The sequence below is a fragment of the Physeter macrocephalus genome, chromosome 12 (genome assembly GCF_002837175.3).
Source record: "Physeter macrocephalus isolate SW-GA chromosome 12, ASM283717v5, whole genome shotgun sequence".
In the NCBI taxonomy this organism is placed as follows: domain Eukaryota; kingdom Metazoa; phylum Chordata; class Mammalia; order Artiodactyla; family Physeteridae; genus Physeter; species Physeter macrocephalus.
In genome coordinates, this window is record NC_041225.1 from 54,486,938 (window position 1) to 54,506,253 (window position 19,316).

At 38.1% G+C, this 19,316-nt stretch overlaps 2 protein-coding genes across 2 annotated transcripts in view; one reads left to right on the forward strand and one right to left on the reverse strand.

Moving 5' to 3' along the window:
* Nucleotides 1-530: 530 nt before the first annotated feature.
* CEBPZOS (CEBPZ opposite strand) lies at nucleotides 531-6,817 on the forward strand. The gene is made up of 5 exons (XM_028497193.2): nucleotides 531-593; nucleotides 3,259-3,374; nucleotides 4,563-4,607; nucleotides 5,241-5,325; nucleotides 6,593-6,817. The coding sequence occupies exons 1-4, from the start codon at nucleotides 565-567 to the stop codon at nucleotides 5,321-5,323; spliced, it is 273 nt and encodes a 90-aa protein (XP_028352994.1). The 5' UTR covers nucleotides 531-564; the 3' UTR covers nucleotides 5,324-5,325; nucleotides 6,593-6,817.
* CEBPZ (CCAAT enhancer binding protein zeta) overlaps nucleotides 5,319-19,316 on the reverse strand; it is a 22,897-nt gene continuing 8,899 nt past the window's right edge. Inside the window, exons 3-16 of the mRNA XM_007103379.4 lie at nucleotides 17,862-18,093; nucleotides 17,121-17,310; nucleotides 15,194-15,282; nucleotides 12,860-12,913; nucleotides 12,210-12,312; nucleotides 12,032-12,100; nucleotides 10,398-10,464; nucleotides 9,063-9,163; nucleotides 8,557-8,614; nucleotides 8,058-8,245; nucleotides 7,574-7,663; nucleotides 6,274-6,335; nucleotides 6,091-6,172; nucleotides 5,319-5,504 (exon numbers count right to left, since the gene is read on the reverse strand). Of these exons, the coding sequence (XP_007103441.1) occupies nucleotides 5,365-5,504; nucleotides 6,091-6,172; nucleotides 6,274-6,335; nucleotides 7,574-7,663; nucleotides 8,058-8,245; nucleotides 8,557-8,614; nucleotides 9,063-9,163; nucleotides 10,398-10,464; nucleotides 12,032-12,100; nucleotides 12,210-12,312; nucleotides 12,860-12,913; nucleotides 15,194-15,282; nucleotides 17,121-17,310; nucleotides 17,862-18,093 (1,525 nt within the window). The 3' untranslated portion in view covers nucleotides 5,319-5,364. The remainder of the gene's footprint in view (nucleotides 5,505-6,090; nucleotides 6,173-6,273; nucleotides 6,336-7,573; nucleotides 7,664-8,057; nucleotides 8,246-8,556; nucleotides 8,615-9,062; nucleotides 9,164-10,397; nucleotides 10,465-12,031; nucleotides 12,101-12,209; nucleotides 12,313-12,859; nucleotides 12,914-15,193; nucleotides 15,283-17,120; nucleotides 17,311-17,861; nucleotides 18,094-19,316) is intronic.

The following is a 19,316-nucleotide window of genomic DNA, read 5'->3' on the forward strand; positions in this document are numbered from 1 at the left end:
CTCAGCGGCCATGGCTCACGGGCCCAGCCGCTCCGCGGCATGTGGGATCTTCCCGGACCGGGGCACGAACCCGTGTCCCCTGCATTGGCAGGCAGACTCTCAACCACTGCGCCACCGGGGAAGCCCTCAAATTTTGATTTACGAACGAATTGTTTAGGGATCTGGCTAAAATGTAGATTCTGACTTAGTATGTCTGCAGTTCTAACAAGCTCCCAAGTGATGCCAATGTTGCTAATGCCACTTTGGGTTGAAGGGTGTAGAAAAATGATTGAGCACAGGCTTTCCAGTCAGTGCCCTGGGTTCAAATCCAAGTTCTGGCTCTTACTAGCTGTTTAATTGTGGGCAGGGTTAAACTCTCACCTCCTCTGTAAAATGATATACTCATAGCACCTATCTTGACACAAAGTTGTTGGGAGGATTAAATAAAACAATGTAAGCAGCCTGCAGTCAGGGTAGACTTTTAGTAAGAGAACAGTAACGGGTGATCACAGTGTGGGGCGGGGCGGGGGCGGGGGCGGGGGCGGGGCCAACCCGGGAGGGGCGGGGCTCTGTCAGCCCAGGAGCATGCGCAGCCTGGCGAGTACGCGCCTCAGGTAAGGCACGCGTGCGGGTCTCTCGCTCGCTCAGCTGCCTCCCTTGGCAGGTCTTCAGAGCGGGGAGCAGAGCAGGCTTTTGGGGGGACCTCGGCAGAGTTCTGGGGCGATACGAAGAACACTCGGTGTCACTGTATCCGTCCGCCGGAGGGGCGCCGGCCCGGCCCGAGTGTTTCCGGGTCGCTCAGTGACCTTGGCGCGGCACCGGGGCAGTGCTGCTTTCGCTGCGCGTGTGTCGGCGCCTGGCTGGGAGCCCGGGGTAGTGGGGAGAAGCCGGGTGTGTGGGGGAGCTGGCTGGAGCCGGGGCACCGGAGATGCGGAGGCCGCGAGGGGCTGAGGATCGCGGGTAGCCGGCCCGAGGCCACTCTCCGAGGCGTTGGTGGTTGCTTGGCGCTTGACCGTGGGAACCTGGAAAAAGTGCTCTTGTTAATTGAACCCAGGGTCGTAGCAGGGAGACCTTGTCCCACATCTGGAGTGTGAGGAAAGACCTTGCTGTTTGAAATGTTGCCTGGAGATGCTGAGCCGCGTCGATCTCCAGCTTTGGTGCATAGATGAGGGGTTTTCGGACGCCACATTGCACATTTGTGTTAAGCTTGTGCACCCTAAGTCAGCTTCTCAGCCCAGTGTGATGTAACCTCATGACACACAGCCCTGCTTTTCTTCGAGCCCATCAGAGAACTGCTTTATTTTAAACTTCACCTGACTTCCATTCTTCTCCAAAATCTTGTCTAGTCTTACTCCGCCTCTGCCCGTTAGTAACCTAACTGTCGTGGATGGCGGTCTTTATCACATGGGTTTTATCTGTCATTATAAACACCTTTTCTGAAGTTGAGGGACTTGGAATGCAAAATGTATGTATATCCGTTTTTGAGAAAGGTAAATGCTTCACTATACAGTTATTTGGACTTTGTTTTTTGAACCCTTATCCTCGCTCCCTCCCAACAAAACAAAACAAAATTCTACTTGGAGTCCTTACACTGTGGATCTGGCTGCAGGCAGGCTTTGTTTTGTTTTGTGTTTCACCCTTTGAACATTAAAAATAACCGCAAGAGAGCTCCCTGTACTGATCATGGCTTATTTCCTGTCAGTTATGTACAGCACAGTAGTAGACAAAGCAAAACAAGGCTCCCACCCCCTCCCCGCCTCTTGGTTATGTGTAAGTTCTTTTTTAAATTCCTCCACCTCATTTCTCTTAGGTAAGAATAATAAAGTTTTAATCTTTTAGTCCCCAGGGTGATCACGTTATCAAAATGAGAGAAGGGAATCTGGGGGCTGGGGGGGACGCACCTGGTTACAATATTAGTAGGATAATCCTACCAAAGTAGGGTATTTAATTACGCCCACCCTCAGACATCGCGAAAAGGAGTTAAAATTGAATGGAATGAGCGGGAGAGCTGGGGCTGTAGAGTATTAGAGAGGAGGTGCCACCTCACACGGAGAACGGAAGAGTGTTACAGAGCATACACAGGACAGTGTTGAAATCCTGAGTTTAAAAACCACTGGTTCTCCTGTCCTTCCTGACTTTGAGGCAGAGTAAAAACTTGGGTTTAGCTGCTTCCCTGGTGGTCTAGTGGTTGAGAATCCGCACTTCCACTACAGGGGGCACGGGTTCAATCCCTGGTTGGGGAACTAAGATCCCCGTATACCACTGGGCACAGCCAAAAGAAGAAAAAAACAAAAAACAAAACCACTTGGGTTTACATTTCATATATTCAGTAAGTCATATATGCTCTTTTCTTCACTTTTTATATAGCCCTTTCCTTGTTAGCTTTTGCTTTAGTGAAAGGGAATAAAGACTTAAGCCCTTCCTTCTGACTGGCTTTTATTTTAATTATAGGAAGAGAATCAAAATTTGAAGTCTAGTTTTGCCACTTACTGGGTGATGGTGGTCAGTGTTCCCCTCATGTGGTCCAGAGGCCTCTTGTATAAAAGTCACTTGGAGTTGCCTGCAAAAGGGCAGATTACTGGGCACCAACCCTAGAGTTGCTGAATCAGAACCTGGGGATTTGGGGGAATTGCTCGCTGAGGCCCAAGAATGTGCATTTCTAACAAGCCCTTTGGGTGACGTAATTAGTTTGAAAAAACTTAGAATACCAGCTCCTCAGGAACAAGAACCGGTTTATTGCTCAACTTTATATAAAATGCCCAGAACTGTGGCACAAAATTCAGTATGTTGTATAAATAAATGAACACTTCTAGCTATGAAACATGTACAACGACTTGCAGAATAGCCTTACTTTTGTAGGGTACTTCATAAAGAACTTCACATATTGTGCTCATTAGATCATATCTTATTTAATTCCTAGTTCAGCTAAAAAAAAAAGTTTTACCCTAACTCCCACCATTCTATATTCTTAGGCAATTTAAAAATCTCAGTTCCATAAACTGTTAGTTCCTTTCCCAATGCCTTCCATTTTGTCTCCGCTCTGTGCTTTCTCCAGTCATGTCTTTGGTTCACTTGTGCCCCTTAGGCATGGAGGTTGAAAACTAGGAAAGTGAGACATGTCTAATACAACTAAGGATACGGTAACTTTAGGGTTTTATTCCTATATAATCATTCAGACTATGGGAATGAATTGGAGTTATTTTTATAGAAGTGGTACTAAGTTTGTATATGCTTATTCAGGTTTACAGGTTTACATTTATTTGTTATTGTTAAACTTAGGATGGCCCGTACTATGGATCCACTGGCAAAGAAGATCTTTAAAGGAGTTTTAGTAGCTGAACTTGTGGGCGTTTTTGGAGCATATTTTTTGTTTAAAAAGATGAACACAAGCCAAGGTAATCATAATTCAGAAATTAGTGTTTTGTAGGGGGGTGTACAGTTTGCTAATGCATTTTAGGTTAAATGGCTTCTTTAGAGAAACTAAAGATTCAGTGTATTGATATTAGCCATTTTATGGGCACAAGGGGAAGAAGCTAGGTGTTAATTATTATAGAATAAATGACTCTTCACCCTAAAAGAAAAAAAATTGTAGACTAGGGAAAATGTTTCATACTTCCATGGATTTTACTAATGGGGGGCATAGAGCAGTGTCCTTGGTCTGGCTTAGTTTGGGAGCACAGATGGAAAAAATCCAGCCTGCCCATTACACCTCATTGTTTGGTAAGACTGAAAAAGCAAGAGGTAGCATAGCTGAATTGTCAAGTAACCAGTTTCTCAAGCTAGCAGAGTGCTTCCTTTGCATCAATACTAGCCACTAAAAGCCTTTCTCATGCCACTGGCCATCATCAAAAGTGCTTTGTCATTTTGTGGGGGAAATTTTATATTAGCGCCCTCAACTTTTAAAATCAGGAAGTGCTACTTTCTTTCCCTAAAGCAGGGAATAGTAGTCCTGGGGTGGTGGCCATCTTTTTTTTTTTTTTAAACATCTTTATTGGAGTATAACTGTTTTACAATGGGGTTAGTTTCTGCTTTACAACAAAGTGAATCAGTTATACATATACATATGTTCCCATATCTCTTCCCTCTTGCATGGCCATCTTTGAAACTTGTCATTTGCCTTCTTAAAGGACGGAAGGGTATAAAAGAAAACATCCAAACAGTATTTAAAAGCAAAGTAAAGTTTAAGATCACTTCAAAAATTGGGTGTAGTGAAGTCTTATGTCTAATTCTCTAACAAGGTAAAATGGCATCCATAAAAACAATTTATAAAATTACACAAGGGAGTTTCACATTAACACTGAAAATTTGCTTTTAAATACCGTTTCAAAATAAATTACATCATATATATAGGCCAAGTTTTAAAAACTCCAAAATAACTAGGGAAGGCTACATATAAGGTTTAAGTGCAATTTACACTCTATTTAAAAAGATACAGTTCTTGGATTACCAAGAAGGACTTTTAACACAAATTTCTAATTTATAGGATTCCTATCTTATGGACCCTAAAGCTAGCCCTAAGTTATGGCTCCATGTGTTAAAACAATGAATTTCTAATCATGCCTAATTTTAAGACTTTTCATTAGATTTCAGGCAAACAATGAGCAAGAAATTCCCTTTCATCTTGGAAGGTATGTTTTTCCTTAAGTGAAATTAAGAGTACAAAACAACTTCTTCAGGTAACCTTTATAAATTGTTTATGACCAATTAAGGGCTAAATGACTTTTTAATTTTGTGATGCCAGTTTCCAAAAATACTGTTCATTTCTATTTTCACTCCTTCTGAGAACACAGTGGAGAAAATTCTCATCCCAGTTAGCCAATGGGTTAATCCACCTAATGGGCTGGATTCTTAATTCTTCCAGGGAGTTAAGAATGTAGACTTTGGAATGAGACATATCTGAGTGTGATGGAACCAATCACACTTAAAACCAATCTCTGGTTTGCGAACTTCTTGGAGCTTTTTCTTTCTCCGTCAAGTAGAGATAATAATGCCCATCTCATGAATTGTTGTAAGGATTAAACAAGGTAACATTATGTAATTACTTCACACAGTATCTGGTATAAAGTAATGCTTAGTAAATAGTGTTCATTACAATGATTAGCAGAGGTGCTAGAGCTTATATACAACACATGTATCCTATTGTCATCTTTTTCATTTTACCATGTAGAAATAAGGGGAAAAAAGCTTGATTTTTTTCTCAATATAGTTTAATTTTAACACTTTTACATGATTTCATAAATGACAGCTATTTCTATTTATAGTTTATTACAAATCCATTGAGCACTCTGGAATGTATGGCATCAGAGAGCAAGATCAAGAAAAATGGCTGAACAGCAAAAATTAGGAGTAAGTAGAATTATAATTTGTAATTTACTTAGAAAACACTCATTTTCTTTGCTTTTTAATTTTTTGAGTGGTTTTTGGCCTCTTCTTTCTAAAATTTTTCTTCCTCTTGATGATGCTTTTCACATCTCTGTTGTGTAACCAGTCATCGCGTTCAGCCTCCCACCTAAGCTGTTTGAGACCTTTGAGGAGGGAGAAAAAAGATAAGCACATTGTAGACTCTTGGAGTCCCCACCAAACATCCTAACAGGAACTTCCAGTCTGCCATGACCTACAGTCATTTCCCATCCACTATGCAAACCCCTCCTTGGTTGTTGCTTTCCTTCCATATTTATTGTCAAAGATTTACTGTTTACAGCAAAGGAACAAATGCTCTAAAGATTTTATTTCCCCTGAACACTTACTGGTGAAAGAAGAGCAGCCAGTAACTATCAATATCAGAAATAATTAAAATGCCTATAAAGTATTTATAAAGTTACTTATTAGCAAATTCATACTATATAAAAATAGCCTGCCTCCATTAAAAAAAAAAAGTAACTTTTGTAGGCTGTAGGCTTTTTTTCTGTAGTATAAATACTTTTTAATCCCATGTGCTCTGCAGACAGAGGTGAAAAAGCCATTCTTTTCAGGTTGTAAGGAACCATTTATCCCTTCCTACTATAAAAAGGTCCTCCAAAAATATTCAGATTTTCAGAAATTCTAAGTTAAAGCCTAAGTTAGTTAACCTAATTCGAAGTTAAAACCTAAATAAAAATTCAAGTTACTTACTTGCATTATCTTTGTTAGCCATGGCATTCATGCCAATGTTATCAAACTTGGATCCCATATTTTCATCCAACAGGTGGCCAAACTTTAAAAAAAAAAAAGAGGGGGGGATGCATGTATTAGAAAACTTAAAAAACAATGTATCAATAGAATAGCTAACTGCTTAAAGCAGTACATTAGCCTTACCTCTTCAGCAGATACAAATAGGCTGGAGTCATTGAAATTTCTTTTCTTTTTTTTTCTTGGTCCTTAAAAAAAAGTGTAAGTCTAGATTATTAAATTGTAAATCCAATGATTTTGGATAAATATAATCTTCTACATAGTTTTGTTAAATATATATATATATTTGGGTTAAAACACACAATTACAATTATCTTCTAGTATCATTAGGTAGCTGGCATTTAAAGACAGAAAAATAACTTAAAAGTTAGTAGAAAGTTTTTTTTTTTAAGTTAATATCCTAATAGGACTGTTCAGGTGACAACAGTGTCTTCTTGTCTTTCAGATTTGACCATCGATCAAAGTTTGCCCTATTTTGTAGTATCAGGCAAGATTAAAATCCCAAAGTTGACATGGATGGATTTTAGACTATTTAAGATTAAGTGTAAACTCTAATTAAGTCAGAGGTTTTGTTCTTTGGACTATGAAGAAATTGATGGAAGGTTTGTTTATTATGTGATAAATGGAGTTTTGTTTACTACTCAAAATAAACCTGTTCTTTAAACCACAAGTTTTTCTTCTATGCCTGTGAGTCTGTTTCTGTTTTCTAAATAAGTTCATTAATGTTTATTACATTTTAACTCACACTATCTAAAACCATATTAACTAAAAATATTGCTTTTATCCATTTTCACTTTACCTGAAACAATACTTAAAACTCTACATCATTGTCTCTACTAGAGCCACTTTGGAATAAAATTCATCATAAAATATTTATCGTGCTTTCTACATTTTTATCAAAAACTTAATATTGTCACCTGATATAGTACTTTTTTCCTTTTATTAGCACTGTAGAAATTACACTAAAAGACATCATAATCTGTTATCATATACTTTAAAAATTCCTATCTGTTTTATATATTTTTGAGGTTATAATCATTTTGTCATGGCAGCAAAATGGCAGATCTCATTAAAAAAGTAAAAGGAAGTTAGAGCATGGGTTTTTAGATGGGTCAAATGGGAAGGATAAGAGTTGATAGAGAAAAGGAAAAAGGCAACAGGTGTCTATGGAAAATCCATGGCTTATGTATTATTGAATGGTTTAAACATGAATAAAATGACGATCTAGAGCTGTTTAAATGAGAGGAGTGAATTTGGGAAGAAAAAATAATTGAAGGTGGATGTGAGAAACAACATTTTTCATATATTAAAAATACATTTAAGACTTCTTATCCATTAGAAAAGTTAATTTCCCAAAATAATAATGAACAATAGCTTTCCCGTGCTCATTGCTTAGGTTTAAAAGAGTCTCAATACATTTTCTTACCTTGAAATGACCCAGCAAAGTCAAAATCATTTGCACCTTTTCTCTTGCTTTTCTTACTATTGACTTTGAAGCTGACGTCATCATCAAGTTCTGTTACCAAAAAAAACCCCGCTGTTATTAAGCAATTTAAGAAAACAGTAGAACTGCTATAGGGCTATGATGATGAATATTGATTAACTTTTAAAAACTACAAATTACCATTACCAACATTTTAAAAAGGCAATATAACAGCTCGACAGGTATAGCACAGACAGCCTCATTGCTGATTAAAAGCCCCAAACAGAAACTCAACTGCTGATAAAACAACACAAAAAAACCCTTCAGTTTCAAATGAGAGGAGAAAAAAGGTCCTCTTTAAATTTCTGTCTGATCTGAGTATTAAACTGAATACAGGGTAATATTAAAAAACCTTCAACAGAAAAACTCGCCTATGCTGAGGAAGAAAGCTCCAGTTTGTTTCTGTCTTATATTTTTAAAAGTTTACCTGGAATGCCCTCATTTTCCTCATCTAACACATCCATGAATGTTCCTCCATCTTCCTCAATTTCATTAAATTCTTCATTCATACTTCCTAAGGAAACTTCATCATCATCCAAATTACCAAGGTCCTCATCTTCTGAATCTTCATCTTCTAAGTCATCCTTAGCTCCTTTTGCTTTCTTCTTCATGTTGCTGAAGAAAAACAACAACTTGAAATGTAAGAGGACTTTGTTTTCTCAAGTATGTTTTGGTGACCAGCAGGGCATTAGGCTGTTAACAGAATTCAAAGGAGAGTTACAGATGGCTCAGAGCCTTTATTTAATACACTAACGGGCATTATAAAGGTCCAAAATGAAAGTACTGTGTCCACTTCCCAAACTTCCTTCAATACCTAATAGCCTTCTCCTATACAACACATAGTACTGTGCTCCACTGTTCCGAGGGACAATAATTTGAGAAATGCTGGGAAAAGTTAAAAAAAAAAATTGAAGAAAAGTATTTACCTAGCAAAGTCAAGGTCATCCTTTCCAGAGGTGAAACAATTATCATCTTCAAACGTGTCTGCCAGAGAACCATATACAAATTGTGAGATGTAGCAAGGAATAACAAAGTTAACGTCTTATATTTGAATCAACACATCATGATTTGGCTGTTCATGATAAGTAAACACCAAAATGATATACATTTGACACTGCTGGTGTTTTATTAATCTAAACAAACCCATGAATATGCTGACCTTAATTAAATCCCTAAACTAAATGCGTTCGGTTAATTTTAGCTTCTTTCTACAGTTCTTTTATGGAAAGGGAAAATATCAAATAAAATAATATTTAGCAATTGCAGACCTTTTTACTCCATTAGAACTATTTATGTGCTTATTTTTAGTAGGTATAATATGATATGCAACATGTGAGCTCAATGTAAGCTTATCTAATTTCCCATTTTATTTTCAGTCTAAATTCCAATAAAATTTTTCTAACTCTGTGGATTATAAAGGTAAACAAATTACCAATCATCTTTTCAAATTCCTCATCATCCACATCTTCTATACTTTCTTCATCTTCATTCCGTTTTTGTTTCACTTTAACACTAGCAACTTTTTTATAATACCTAAAATAAAATGCATGTTATATATTTGATAATTTTATCATAGGGCCCATTTTACTATAATCAAAGCACCTATGGCCAGTGTCACAAACAAGTGTAAAAGCTGTTAACTCAGCTGGATATAAATGACTATAATCTGTATTTATTATGGAAAAAATAGTTTTGAATTCAAAACAGTTGAAAACTTTTGAAATGTGAAGTATAGTAAATTTCAATGATTTAGGCTTGGTTCTTCATAAAAACACCTTAACTCATCTTAATTAAATGGCACAGTAAAAGGCTGTTTTAGCATCAACACGACTACAATGATACAAGTATTCGAATATTAGAAACTGTGGCTCTAAATGACCTGTAATCACAATATTTTATCAGTTAGACTTTTTCTTCTATCAGGATACAGTGAAACTTAGCATTTTGCAGATGGGATCATAGCCTCAAAATTCTTTACACAAAAATTTTTTTAAAAAAGCAAACCAGGGACTTCCCTGGTGGCGCAGTGGTTGGGAATCCGCCTTCAAATGCAGGGGACACAGATTCAAGCCCTGGTCTGCGAAGATCCCACATGTCGCAGAGGAACTAAGCCCGTGCGCCACAACTACTGAGCCTGTGCTCTAGAGCCTGCGAGCCATAACTACTGAGCCCGCGCGCCTAGAGCCTGTGCTCTGCAATGAGAAGCCCGCGCACCGCAACGAAGAGTAGCCCTCGCTCGCCGCAACTAGAGAAAGCCCGCGCACGGCAACGAAGATCCCGTGCTGCCAAAAAAAAAAAAGGAGCAAACCAAATCGAACCCAATTACCCAATCAACCAGATAAGATAATAGTTCCTTTACTATTACAAGGCATTAGTTTTAATACTAGTAGGTTTAGGACTTATCTCCATAGTAGTGCAGTGAATTTTGCTAATTCTACTCAGAGCCATGTTGTGGACAAATAACTCATGAGTTATAGATTTAAGCCTGTAAGAAAATTACTAGAGTAAAAAAATTTTCTTCAAAGTCAAGGTTCTTAAAACAAAATTTATGCTAAATTATTAAAAACAAAACCCTCAAATTTACTTGTTTTAGTTTCATTTAGATATCTTAACATTAGCAAAATGACATTTCTAAACTCCCCTCACAAAAATGGATTGACATATCCTTCACCCTTTTCAAGATAGGCCTATGTTAACAAAGCATTTATGGAATCTAAAAATTTAAATTTAACAGTTCTCCAAATGAAACAGTATTAAATATATTTACCTGTAGAAAAACACTTCATCCACTGGTATTTGGCTTTCTTCTTTTGCAAGGAACTCCTTACTGTTAACTAGGAAAACAAGTTAAAAATTTTATTTAAGTAATTTTTTTTATGTTATTCAAGCTCGCAAGACTAAATACACAATACCTATAATTCTTTAGAATCTCAAAGATTCTAAAGTCTCATAATGTGAGGAAGTTGGACAGAAGGCATCTTATAAATTTATTTATTTATTTGTTTATTTATTGGCTGTGTCGGGTCTTCATTGCTATGCACGGGCTTTCTCTAGATACGACGAGCAGGGGCTACTCTTCGTTGTGGTGCGCAGGCTTCTCATTGCAGTGGCTTCTCCTTGCGGAGCACGGGCTCTAGGCACGCAGGCTTCAGCAGCTGTGGCACGCAGGCTCAGTAGTTGTGGCTCACGGGCTCTAGAGCGCAGGCTCAGTAGTTGTGGCACACAGACTTAGTTGCTCTCTACAGCATGTGGGATCTTCCCGGACCAGGGCTTGAACCCGTGTCCCCTGCACTGGCAGGCGGATTCTTAACCACTGCGCCACCAGGGAAGTCCCTGGACAGAAGGCATCTTATAGTGCGAAGGACAACCTCTGGAAAAGTCTGTGTGGAGGAAACCCAACATTTGACACTTCATTGGCTACAATACAGTTTGTAGCCATCAGTGCATCACAGTGAAAGAACAGGGTTCTCTTGTCCTCCAATTGCATCCAGGATCCAAATTTCAAAAGAAACAAAGACTCAAAAGAGTTCTCTAAATCCCTTTAAACTCGTCATTTTTCACCTTGGAAAAATGACAACAATGCCTGCCATTCTGGGAATAGGAAGCAAACACAGAAGTATCCACAATTTAACTTAATACTGAGGAAAACTAAGAAATAAGAATAAGGAACCACAATATATTAGTGTTTCCTCATCAGAATAAAAATTTCAGGCTCATCTTGGTTAAAAGGGTATTTGGCTTCTGATTCCAACTCTAACTTTGGGCAAGTCCTTTTATGTCTCTGGACCTCTGTGATATAAGTCAATTAGAAATTAAATGATTTATAAGTTGTAAATGAACCCTAGACTGTGAAAAAAAAAGGAGCTGGGATGTAGTACGTAAAGAAATACCTGCTGTGAATACAAAAGCAGAATTAGATTCACAAGATGGATACTAAATACCTGTTGAAGTAAGTTTAAAATGAGGCTCTGTGACAAAATCTGTTGTGGATATTTCCGCCAAGCCCATTAGAGAGCTTAAAACGGTCTGAGCTGTAAAAGGTAATTATATATGGGGGGTGGCAGGGGCAGTGTCACTGATAAAGCTATAGCTTTACCTATAGATGATACAAGAATGGTAAATGCTAATTGTTGAAGATGGGTGATGGTTATGGGTGGGGTGGGGAGGGTCCATCATATCACTTGTGTATATATACTTTGGATATGTTTGAAATTTTCTGGAAATAAAAAAAAAGGCCCAATCTCAGTAAACTTGAAAATGCATACCAATCTTGGCAACAAAGATGGATAATATCTCTGGTGCTTAGGTTTTATTCTGATAAAGTAGAGCAAAGAATAACACAATTTATGTGTTACTGACTTGTACTGTTGTCAGGTTAAACCGTCCAGGCTTTATACTTACCAGCAAGACTACGAATATCCTTCATAAAATGTTTTCTTTTTGGCTGCATCACAACACTGTCTGTGTTTTCTGAAATGTAAAATCAAGACAGTGTAATGTAAAACCTAGTTATATATGCTCATGTTGTTTATTGAATATTAACAGGGAAAACCAAAAAATTCATCAAATAGAAGTGTACCTTTGCCTTTATGTGGCTTTGGATTTCGGTATACAAATCGATCCAAGAATCTCATTAGTGTGAAATCCTGCAGTGGATCCCCTGAATACTCAACATAATTTCCCTGAAAGGTAGGAGGAGGGAATTAAGAAATTATATATATACATCCAGAGAAAAAACAAGAAGAAAAGCATAAGCATCTATTACATTGCTTCGAAGGCACAAATATGCAGTAAAAGACCCTTCATATATCCCTCTAATGCATATTATTCTTTTCTTGAAGAAATTAAACACACACTCATACATATTCTACAATGCACTGCTGATTTTATGAATAGTCAAATAGTATTATGTAGGTTATCTAACCATTAACCAGGAAACAAACCCCGACTGGCAAACACGACAAAAGGGAAAGGGGAGGGCAATCTTTCTTCAGGAGCAAAGCCAGGATGTAGTAAATAACTCTTGTGGTTTTGTAATATCCTGTATTTCCATTCATCTCAAAGTGGGAAGAATTATCTGCTGCTCTGTATCAAACAAGTCATTGCTCCTTTACAACAGCAGAAAAATGTACACGATTCTATCTAGTAAACACTGACTAATTATTGATTATCTAAAACTGGATTACTTATTTGCTTTAATTTCTTGTCTTCTGAATATTTGAGACTTACCTGAAGGATAGTCTTTGCAAAAAGGGCCACAGAGGGATGAAAATGCTCAGAAAGCTAAAAAGAAAAATGTGAAATAAGGTCAACTCCTACCACAGTTGCAGATTATCTAAGAAAATCCAAAAAACTGAAACTTAAGCCGATACATCAGAAGAGTGATTCTCAAAATTTTGGTCTCAGGAACACTCTATATACGTAAAAATCAAGGACCTCAAGAGCTTCCATAATTTAAGTGGGATATATCTATTGATATTTACCTTATTAGAAATTACAACAGAAAAATTTTAAACACTTACAGTTCATTTAAAATTAACAATAGGGCTTCCCTGGTGGTGAAGTGGTTAAGAATCCGCCTACCAATGTAGGGGACACAGGTTCGAGCCCTGATCCAAGAAGATCCCACATGCCGTGGAGCAACTAAGCCCATGCGCCGCAACTATTGAGCCTGCGTTCTAGAGCCCACGAGCCACAACTACTGAGCCAGCGTGCTGCAACCACTGAAGCCCGTGCACCTAGAGCCTGTGCTGCACAACAAGAGAAGCCACTGCAATGAGAAGCCTGTGAACCTCAACAAAGAGTAGCCCCCGCTCGCCGCAACCAGAGAAAGCCCGTGCGCAGCACCGAAGACCCAATGCAGCCAAAAATAAATAAATTTTAAAAATAAATTTAAAAAATTAACAATAAACCTATTACATATTAATATAAATAAGGTTTTGTGAAAAATAACTTTCAGAACAAATAAATATTAGTGATAAAAGTAGCATTATTTTCCAGTTTTGCAAATCTATTTAATGTCTGGTTTAACATAAGACAGTGGATTCTCATATCTGCTTCTGTATTCCATGTTATTTTAGTTGAAGTATATGAAGAAAATCTGGCTTCACACAGATATACAGTTGGAAAAAAGAGGATTAACCAATAGTCTTTCACATAATTGTGGGGTTTTTTTCTTTGATACTATATCAAAATTGAAGATTAGTTGCAGTATGGAATCTGAAACCCTATCAATCAGCTTTTGGTACTTGCTACTTAAAATTAACCGGTCTACAGTGAATGGATCTTTTATCCATGCTTGACTTCATAACACTGTGTATCAGTCATATGGAAAATACTGACTTTGTGAGTTATGCAATTCTTCCAAATGCTGGTCACATTTCATTCAATATCACAAAAATCACATTGTTAGTATCACCACTCCTTTCGATCAGCAAAGGTACTGCGAAACTGTTAAGCTCAAGATGGTGGTTACAGGAGTTCTAAAATTTTAACCTTTGCTTAAAAGCTTGAACTTCATCATTGACAACACATACTGTCAGCTGTTTTGATTGAAGTAACAGGTTCACATCATTCATTTTCAAGAAAATATCTCCCAAATACGAAAGTCTGAGTGACCAGCCTGTCTGTCAGCCAGACAGCTAGCTGCGTTTCCAACAACTACACAGGCACTTTTCCTTGAGACATGAGACAACCCTCATGGTCTGCAGCAGAGTGTGTTATGTATTCTTGTTATAATATACACACAGAATACTAAAATGACATGTATGTACTTTGGAGTCAAGATAATAAAATCAACAATTTTTCCTGCCTCATCATTCTTATGTGATACTGGCTTTTTTCCCCCTCTGCAAGTATATGGCAATGAAGAATGTAATGCCCATGAGTGCAGCTTGGTACTACTGTCTGTATTTGTTTTAAGACACCAGCAGTTTTATCCATTTCTTTAATACCATCAGCGCCACTGTCAATAGTGACAAAGGCAAATAATGTCTTGGTATCACTATGAAAGTAGTTGTGACCTTGCAGACTCGCTAACAAGGTGTCAGGAACCCACAGGAGTCTTCATAGGTAGACACTTGCTTTAGCAAAAAAAATCATAGAAAGCTTATTAGAAATATGAGTTCCTCTCACATATTTAAAAAGTAACTTTCCTTGCAAAAAGTTCTATTATCACAAAATCTTTCAGAGATATCTAATACATAAAGCAAAATTTATCCATTTTACAGAGCCATTATATGCAAAATAGTGTGCTTACAAAAAGCAAAATTTACTTATAGTCATGTATAACATCCTTATTTTGCATGCACATTATTTAAGATTTTCTACATGTGAATGTAGAAATGTGTAAATTTAATGTTTTTCAGAGGCAACAGAAATATGGGTTATAAGGCATTACAGCCAGGTGACATACTTCAAATTGCTTTCTTATGCCAATTAATGCCTAAATAACTAAACTCCTATATTTATCACTTATAAGAAAAATGGAAACTTGAAGGTGTTAAATCCAAAGGGCAAATATATAGCACAGTTGAATTAAGAGACAATTTGAAATTATTTTACCTTTTTGAGTTCCCAAAGACTTGTATTTTCAGCTCCACAGAACAAAGGGTTTCTACTGAATGGATCATATGTGTTTAACTGTTTGCCACCTGAGAACACAAATACATTATTTCTCAAATGCTCTATTCCTAGCCTAAGAGGTCACTACACCCACCGGGATCAATGCTGTCACTGACAATTATTAAGTATCAACATTTTTACTTAGCCAGGCATCCTACCTAGAATAAAAACTCCAAGCCACCAGAATTTATCTTGATACCTAAGCTAGCATTTGCTACTGAATAAACCGGGAACCATATTTATCCCAACTACTAAAAGCTCCCCTTCAAAATTTATCCCCTTTTCATATAGGTACCCATTTCTCAATCAATTAGGTCATAAGTGTTAAGATGACAAATGACCTGAAGATGAAACAGGTCTAAATTCTTTTGGAGCTTTAGAGTACACTGAATGTTTGTCATTAAATTATGCCCAGAATTAAGTCTCACTTGGAACAGGTTTTATATTATCTTCTTCATGTTTTTAGCAACTCCAGATTAGAAAATTTAAAACAAGGAAACTTCAGAACACGCAAGGAACTGTCTACTTCACAATGAACATGCTTGTCATCCTTCTAAAGGATTATTCCCAGTTTAGCCTTCAGGGCAACTGATGGATTCTTTTAAAAACTTCCTGGTGGGGCTTCCCTGGTGGAGCAGTGGTTGAGAGTCTGCCTGCCGATGCAGGGGACACGGGTTCGTGCCCCGGTCCGGGAAGATCCCACATGCCGCGGAGCGGCTGGGCCCGTGAGCCATGGCCGCTGAGCCTATGCATCCGGAGCCTGTGCTCCGCAACGGGAGAGGCCACAGCAGTGAGAGGCCCGTGTACCACAAAAACAAACAAACAAACAAAAAAAACAACTTCCTGGTGGCTACCATATTTCTCTTTTATACTTCACAAGCAAACTAAAGTTCAGAGAGATGAAATAATTTGAACAAGAGTCCCACAACAAGTTTGAAGAAATGGGTCTGGCACCTTTCTTGATCCTCAAGACTAGTGTGCTTTTCTTTACAGCCTCAAATGAAAAGCCTGCATTTCTAAGATTTCTTTTGGCTCTAAGAGTCTATTAATAGACTTAATTCAGTTTGTGTGTATGGAAAACATAGTTTCTATATCAAGAATGTTTTCAGGGCTTCCCTGGTGGCACAGTGGTTGAGAATCCACCTGCTGATGCAGGGGACACGGGTTCGTGCCCTGGTCTGGGAAGATCCCGCGTGCTGTGGAGCGGCTGGGCCCGTGAGCCATGGCTGCTGAGCCTGTGGTCCGGAGCCTGTGCTCCGCAATGGGAGAGGCCACAACAGTGAGAGGCCCGCGTACCGCAAAAAAAAAAAAAAAAAACTACAGAGGGTAAACATGATGCTTGAACAAAGTAACCACAAGTTCCACACTATTCACAATATGTAACCAAATACCTTTGTTTGTAAATCAAACTTTGTGTACACACGTGTTGTTTTCATATATGTTCCATGCAGGAGGTCTTTACATGTACAGATAAAGATCAAGAAACTAAAACTCATTCAAAAGTATAAACTTATTACACTTACAGCTGAAGGAAAAGAGATGTACTGTGCATCTAACATGGCCACAATTTTCTCACTAAATCTTCACAGCTCCAAAGGGTATCTGCTTTAATTTCTAAGACTTAAATTATTTTAAAAGATGTATTTATTATCTGTAGTACTGTTCATAAGTAAGTCAATGATTCATTATATTAAAAATTTACTTCTAGGATCCTAATTATATCTGGTTATGAGTGCTCCCATCTAAAATAAAGCAATATTGAGGGCTTCTAAAATGGTATAATATTAATTTCTATTAAGATTAAAGGGGAATCCAGTTCCTCGATTTCAAAGTTCAAGAAAATAATTTAAAGATTTAAGAAACTCACCTTTCAAATTATCAAAGTGCACCCAAGAAGCAGACTCTAACTTTTTGGTTTCCACATGACTTTCAGACACAGTTTCTTCCATCTCAACTTTTTTCATGGTATCTGTATCTGTTTCTTTATCTGCATCAGTGAATTTTTCTGTTTCTTCATCATCTCCTATGTCAATAAAATTTTCTTCCTCATCAGACTCCTAAAAAACAATGGTTTAATGAATCTGGGTTAATCCACGGGAAGAGTATTCAATTACGTGAAGTAGTTTTGAAGATTTGTTCGTTGCAATTCTGATGAAACGTAAAAGTTCCATCAATGGAATTTAGAATGACAGGAGACCACATTCTTATTCCTAATTGTAACAGAGTTAAGTTTTGAGCCAAGAATCCCTGAGACTTTGAAAGCATTCAGCCCTCAAATGAATTTTTGAGTTGCTGTAAATAACCCTACAGGTAGGTGCTATTATGTCCATTTCACAACTGAGGCGATAGGCTTAAGAGATCTATTAGCTCTATAACTGTAACTATCTCATATAATCACATTTTAGGGTAGTTTGTTACGAGTAAAGGGGTGAAGCAACATGCCCACCTAGTAAACTGTACACCTGGGACTAAAATCCAGGTCGGTCTAATTCCAGGACTCATACTCTGCTCCAGAGAACTAAGTAAGTTATTGTCACTGAAGCAAAGAAGAAAAATACCAAATATATTTCAGAACCCACTCGATTTAAAAAGCAATTGTAAAATATACCGGAGGATCATCTAGTTGACTTCTTAAACCTGGTTTTGCTTTAAGTATCTCAGACACGAGATATAAAGCTCCACATATGAATGGCGGCATCTGTTCACACGTAACTTGAAGTAACCTCTTCACAAAAGCCTTCACCCTCCGCAACACGATGTCAGCTTTCAGAGACTTGTAGACAAGGTTAAGAAACATGGCTTGCTTAGAACACAACATTAACCCCGGATCCAGCATCTTCCTGCGAAACAGAAACGAGATTGCATTTATTCATAAAACATCCCCATACCCAGCAACTACTAGAGGCAACTACTAAACTCATCTTAGTCAGGAATAACCTTGCTGCTTATTTTAGAACAAGAGACCATTTCTGCCCTAAGATGTAAGATGGAAATCAATGACCAGAATAGAAAGAGTGATGATAGTACCAGGGGGAAGAAAAGCCACAGGAGCACGACTTTCGTTTTTGTGTGTGGTTTCTTTTCTCTTTTCCAAGTGGTTTTCTATTCTCTAGACCAACAGGGCACAGCCCTAACAGTATAATTTTTCATATAGATAAAGAACTGCACACGGAAGCCTAATCCAAAACCAAACAGTGAAAACTCACCTATGAAAGCAGTCAACTAGACCAGGGTTCTTATCCTTGCATCACTACCTACTAGCTGGGTGACCAGAGGCTGCCTCCACATGGCTCTAGTGAAGACTGTACATGTATAGTAGAAAACTGAATTGTGAGAATCTCTTGTTCAATGTATTACCTGTGTAAATCCTTCCTATATACTATTCTGTGCCCAGAATGCTATTCTCCAACTGTCTGCACATCCATAGGTTCCTCCATTATTCTCTATCTCAGTCCCACGTTTATCGTCTTTATACTTTAACACATTCTGTTTCCTTTCTCTTTTCTTCCCCCAAAGTCCAATGGAACAGGGACTGAGCCTGTGCTATTCACTGTTGTAACCCCAGTGCCTGGCACCTAATAAGCACCCAGTATTTGTTGAATGAGTAAGGGGTCCATCCCATGGCAAGTGCTTGTTCAGTGTCTCTCGTGACTGAGGATTGCTCGCTCTCACTCTAGGAGCACAGTCCAATTTTGCACAACTCATTTTTGCCAGAAAACATCTTTATCCACAGCTGAAATCTGCTCCTGTGTAATTTCCAACCATCAATTTTACTACTACCTTCTGAAGCAACACAAGCAACAAGAGCAGAAATAAACAAGTGGGACTACATAAAACTAAAAGCCTTCTGCACAACAACAGAAACCATCAACAAAATGAAAAGGCAACATATGGAATGGAAGAAAATATTTGCAAACCATGTATATGATAAATGGTTAATATAAAAAATATATAAGGGCTTCCCTGGTGGCGCAGTGGTTGAGAGTCCGCCTGCCGATGCAGGGGACACGGGTTCGTGCCCTGGTCCGGGAAGATCCCACATGCCGCGGAGCGGCTGGGCCCG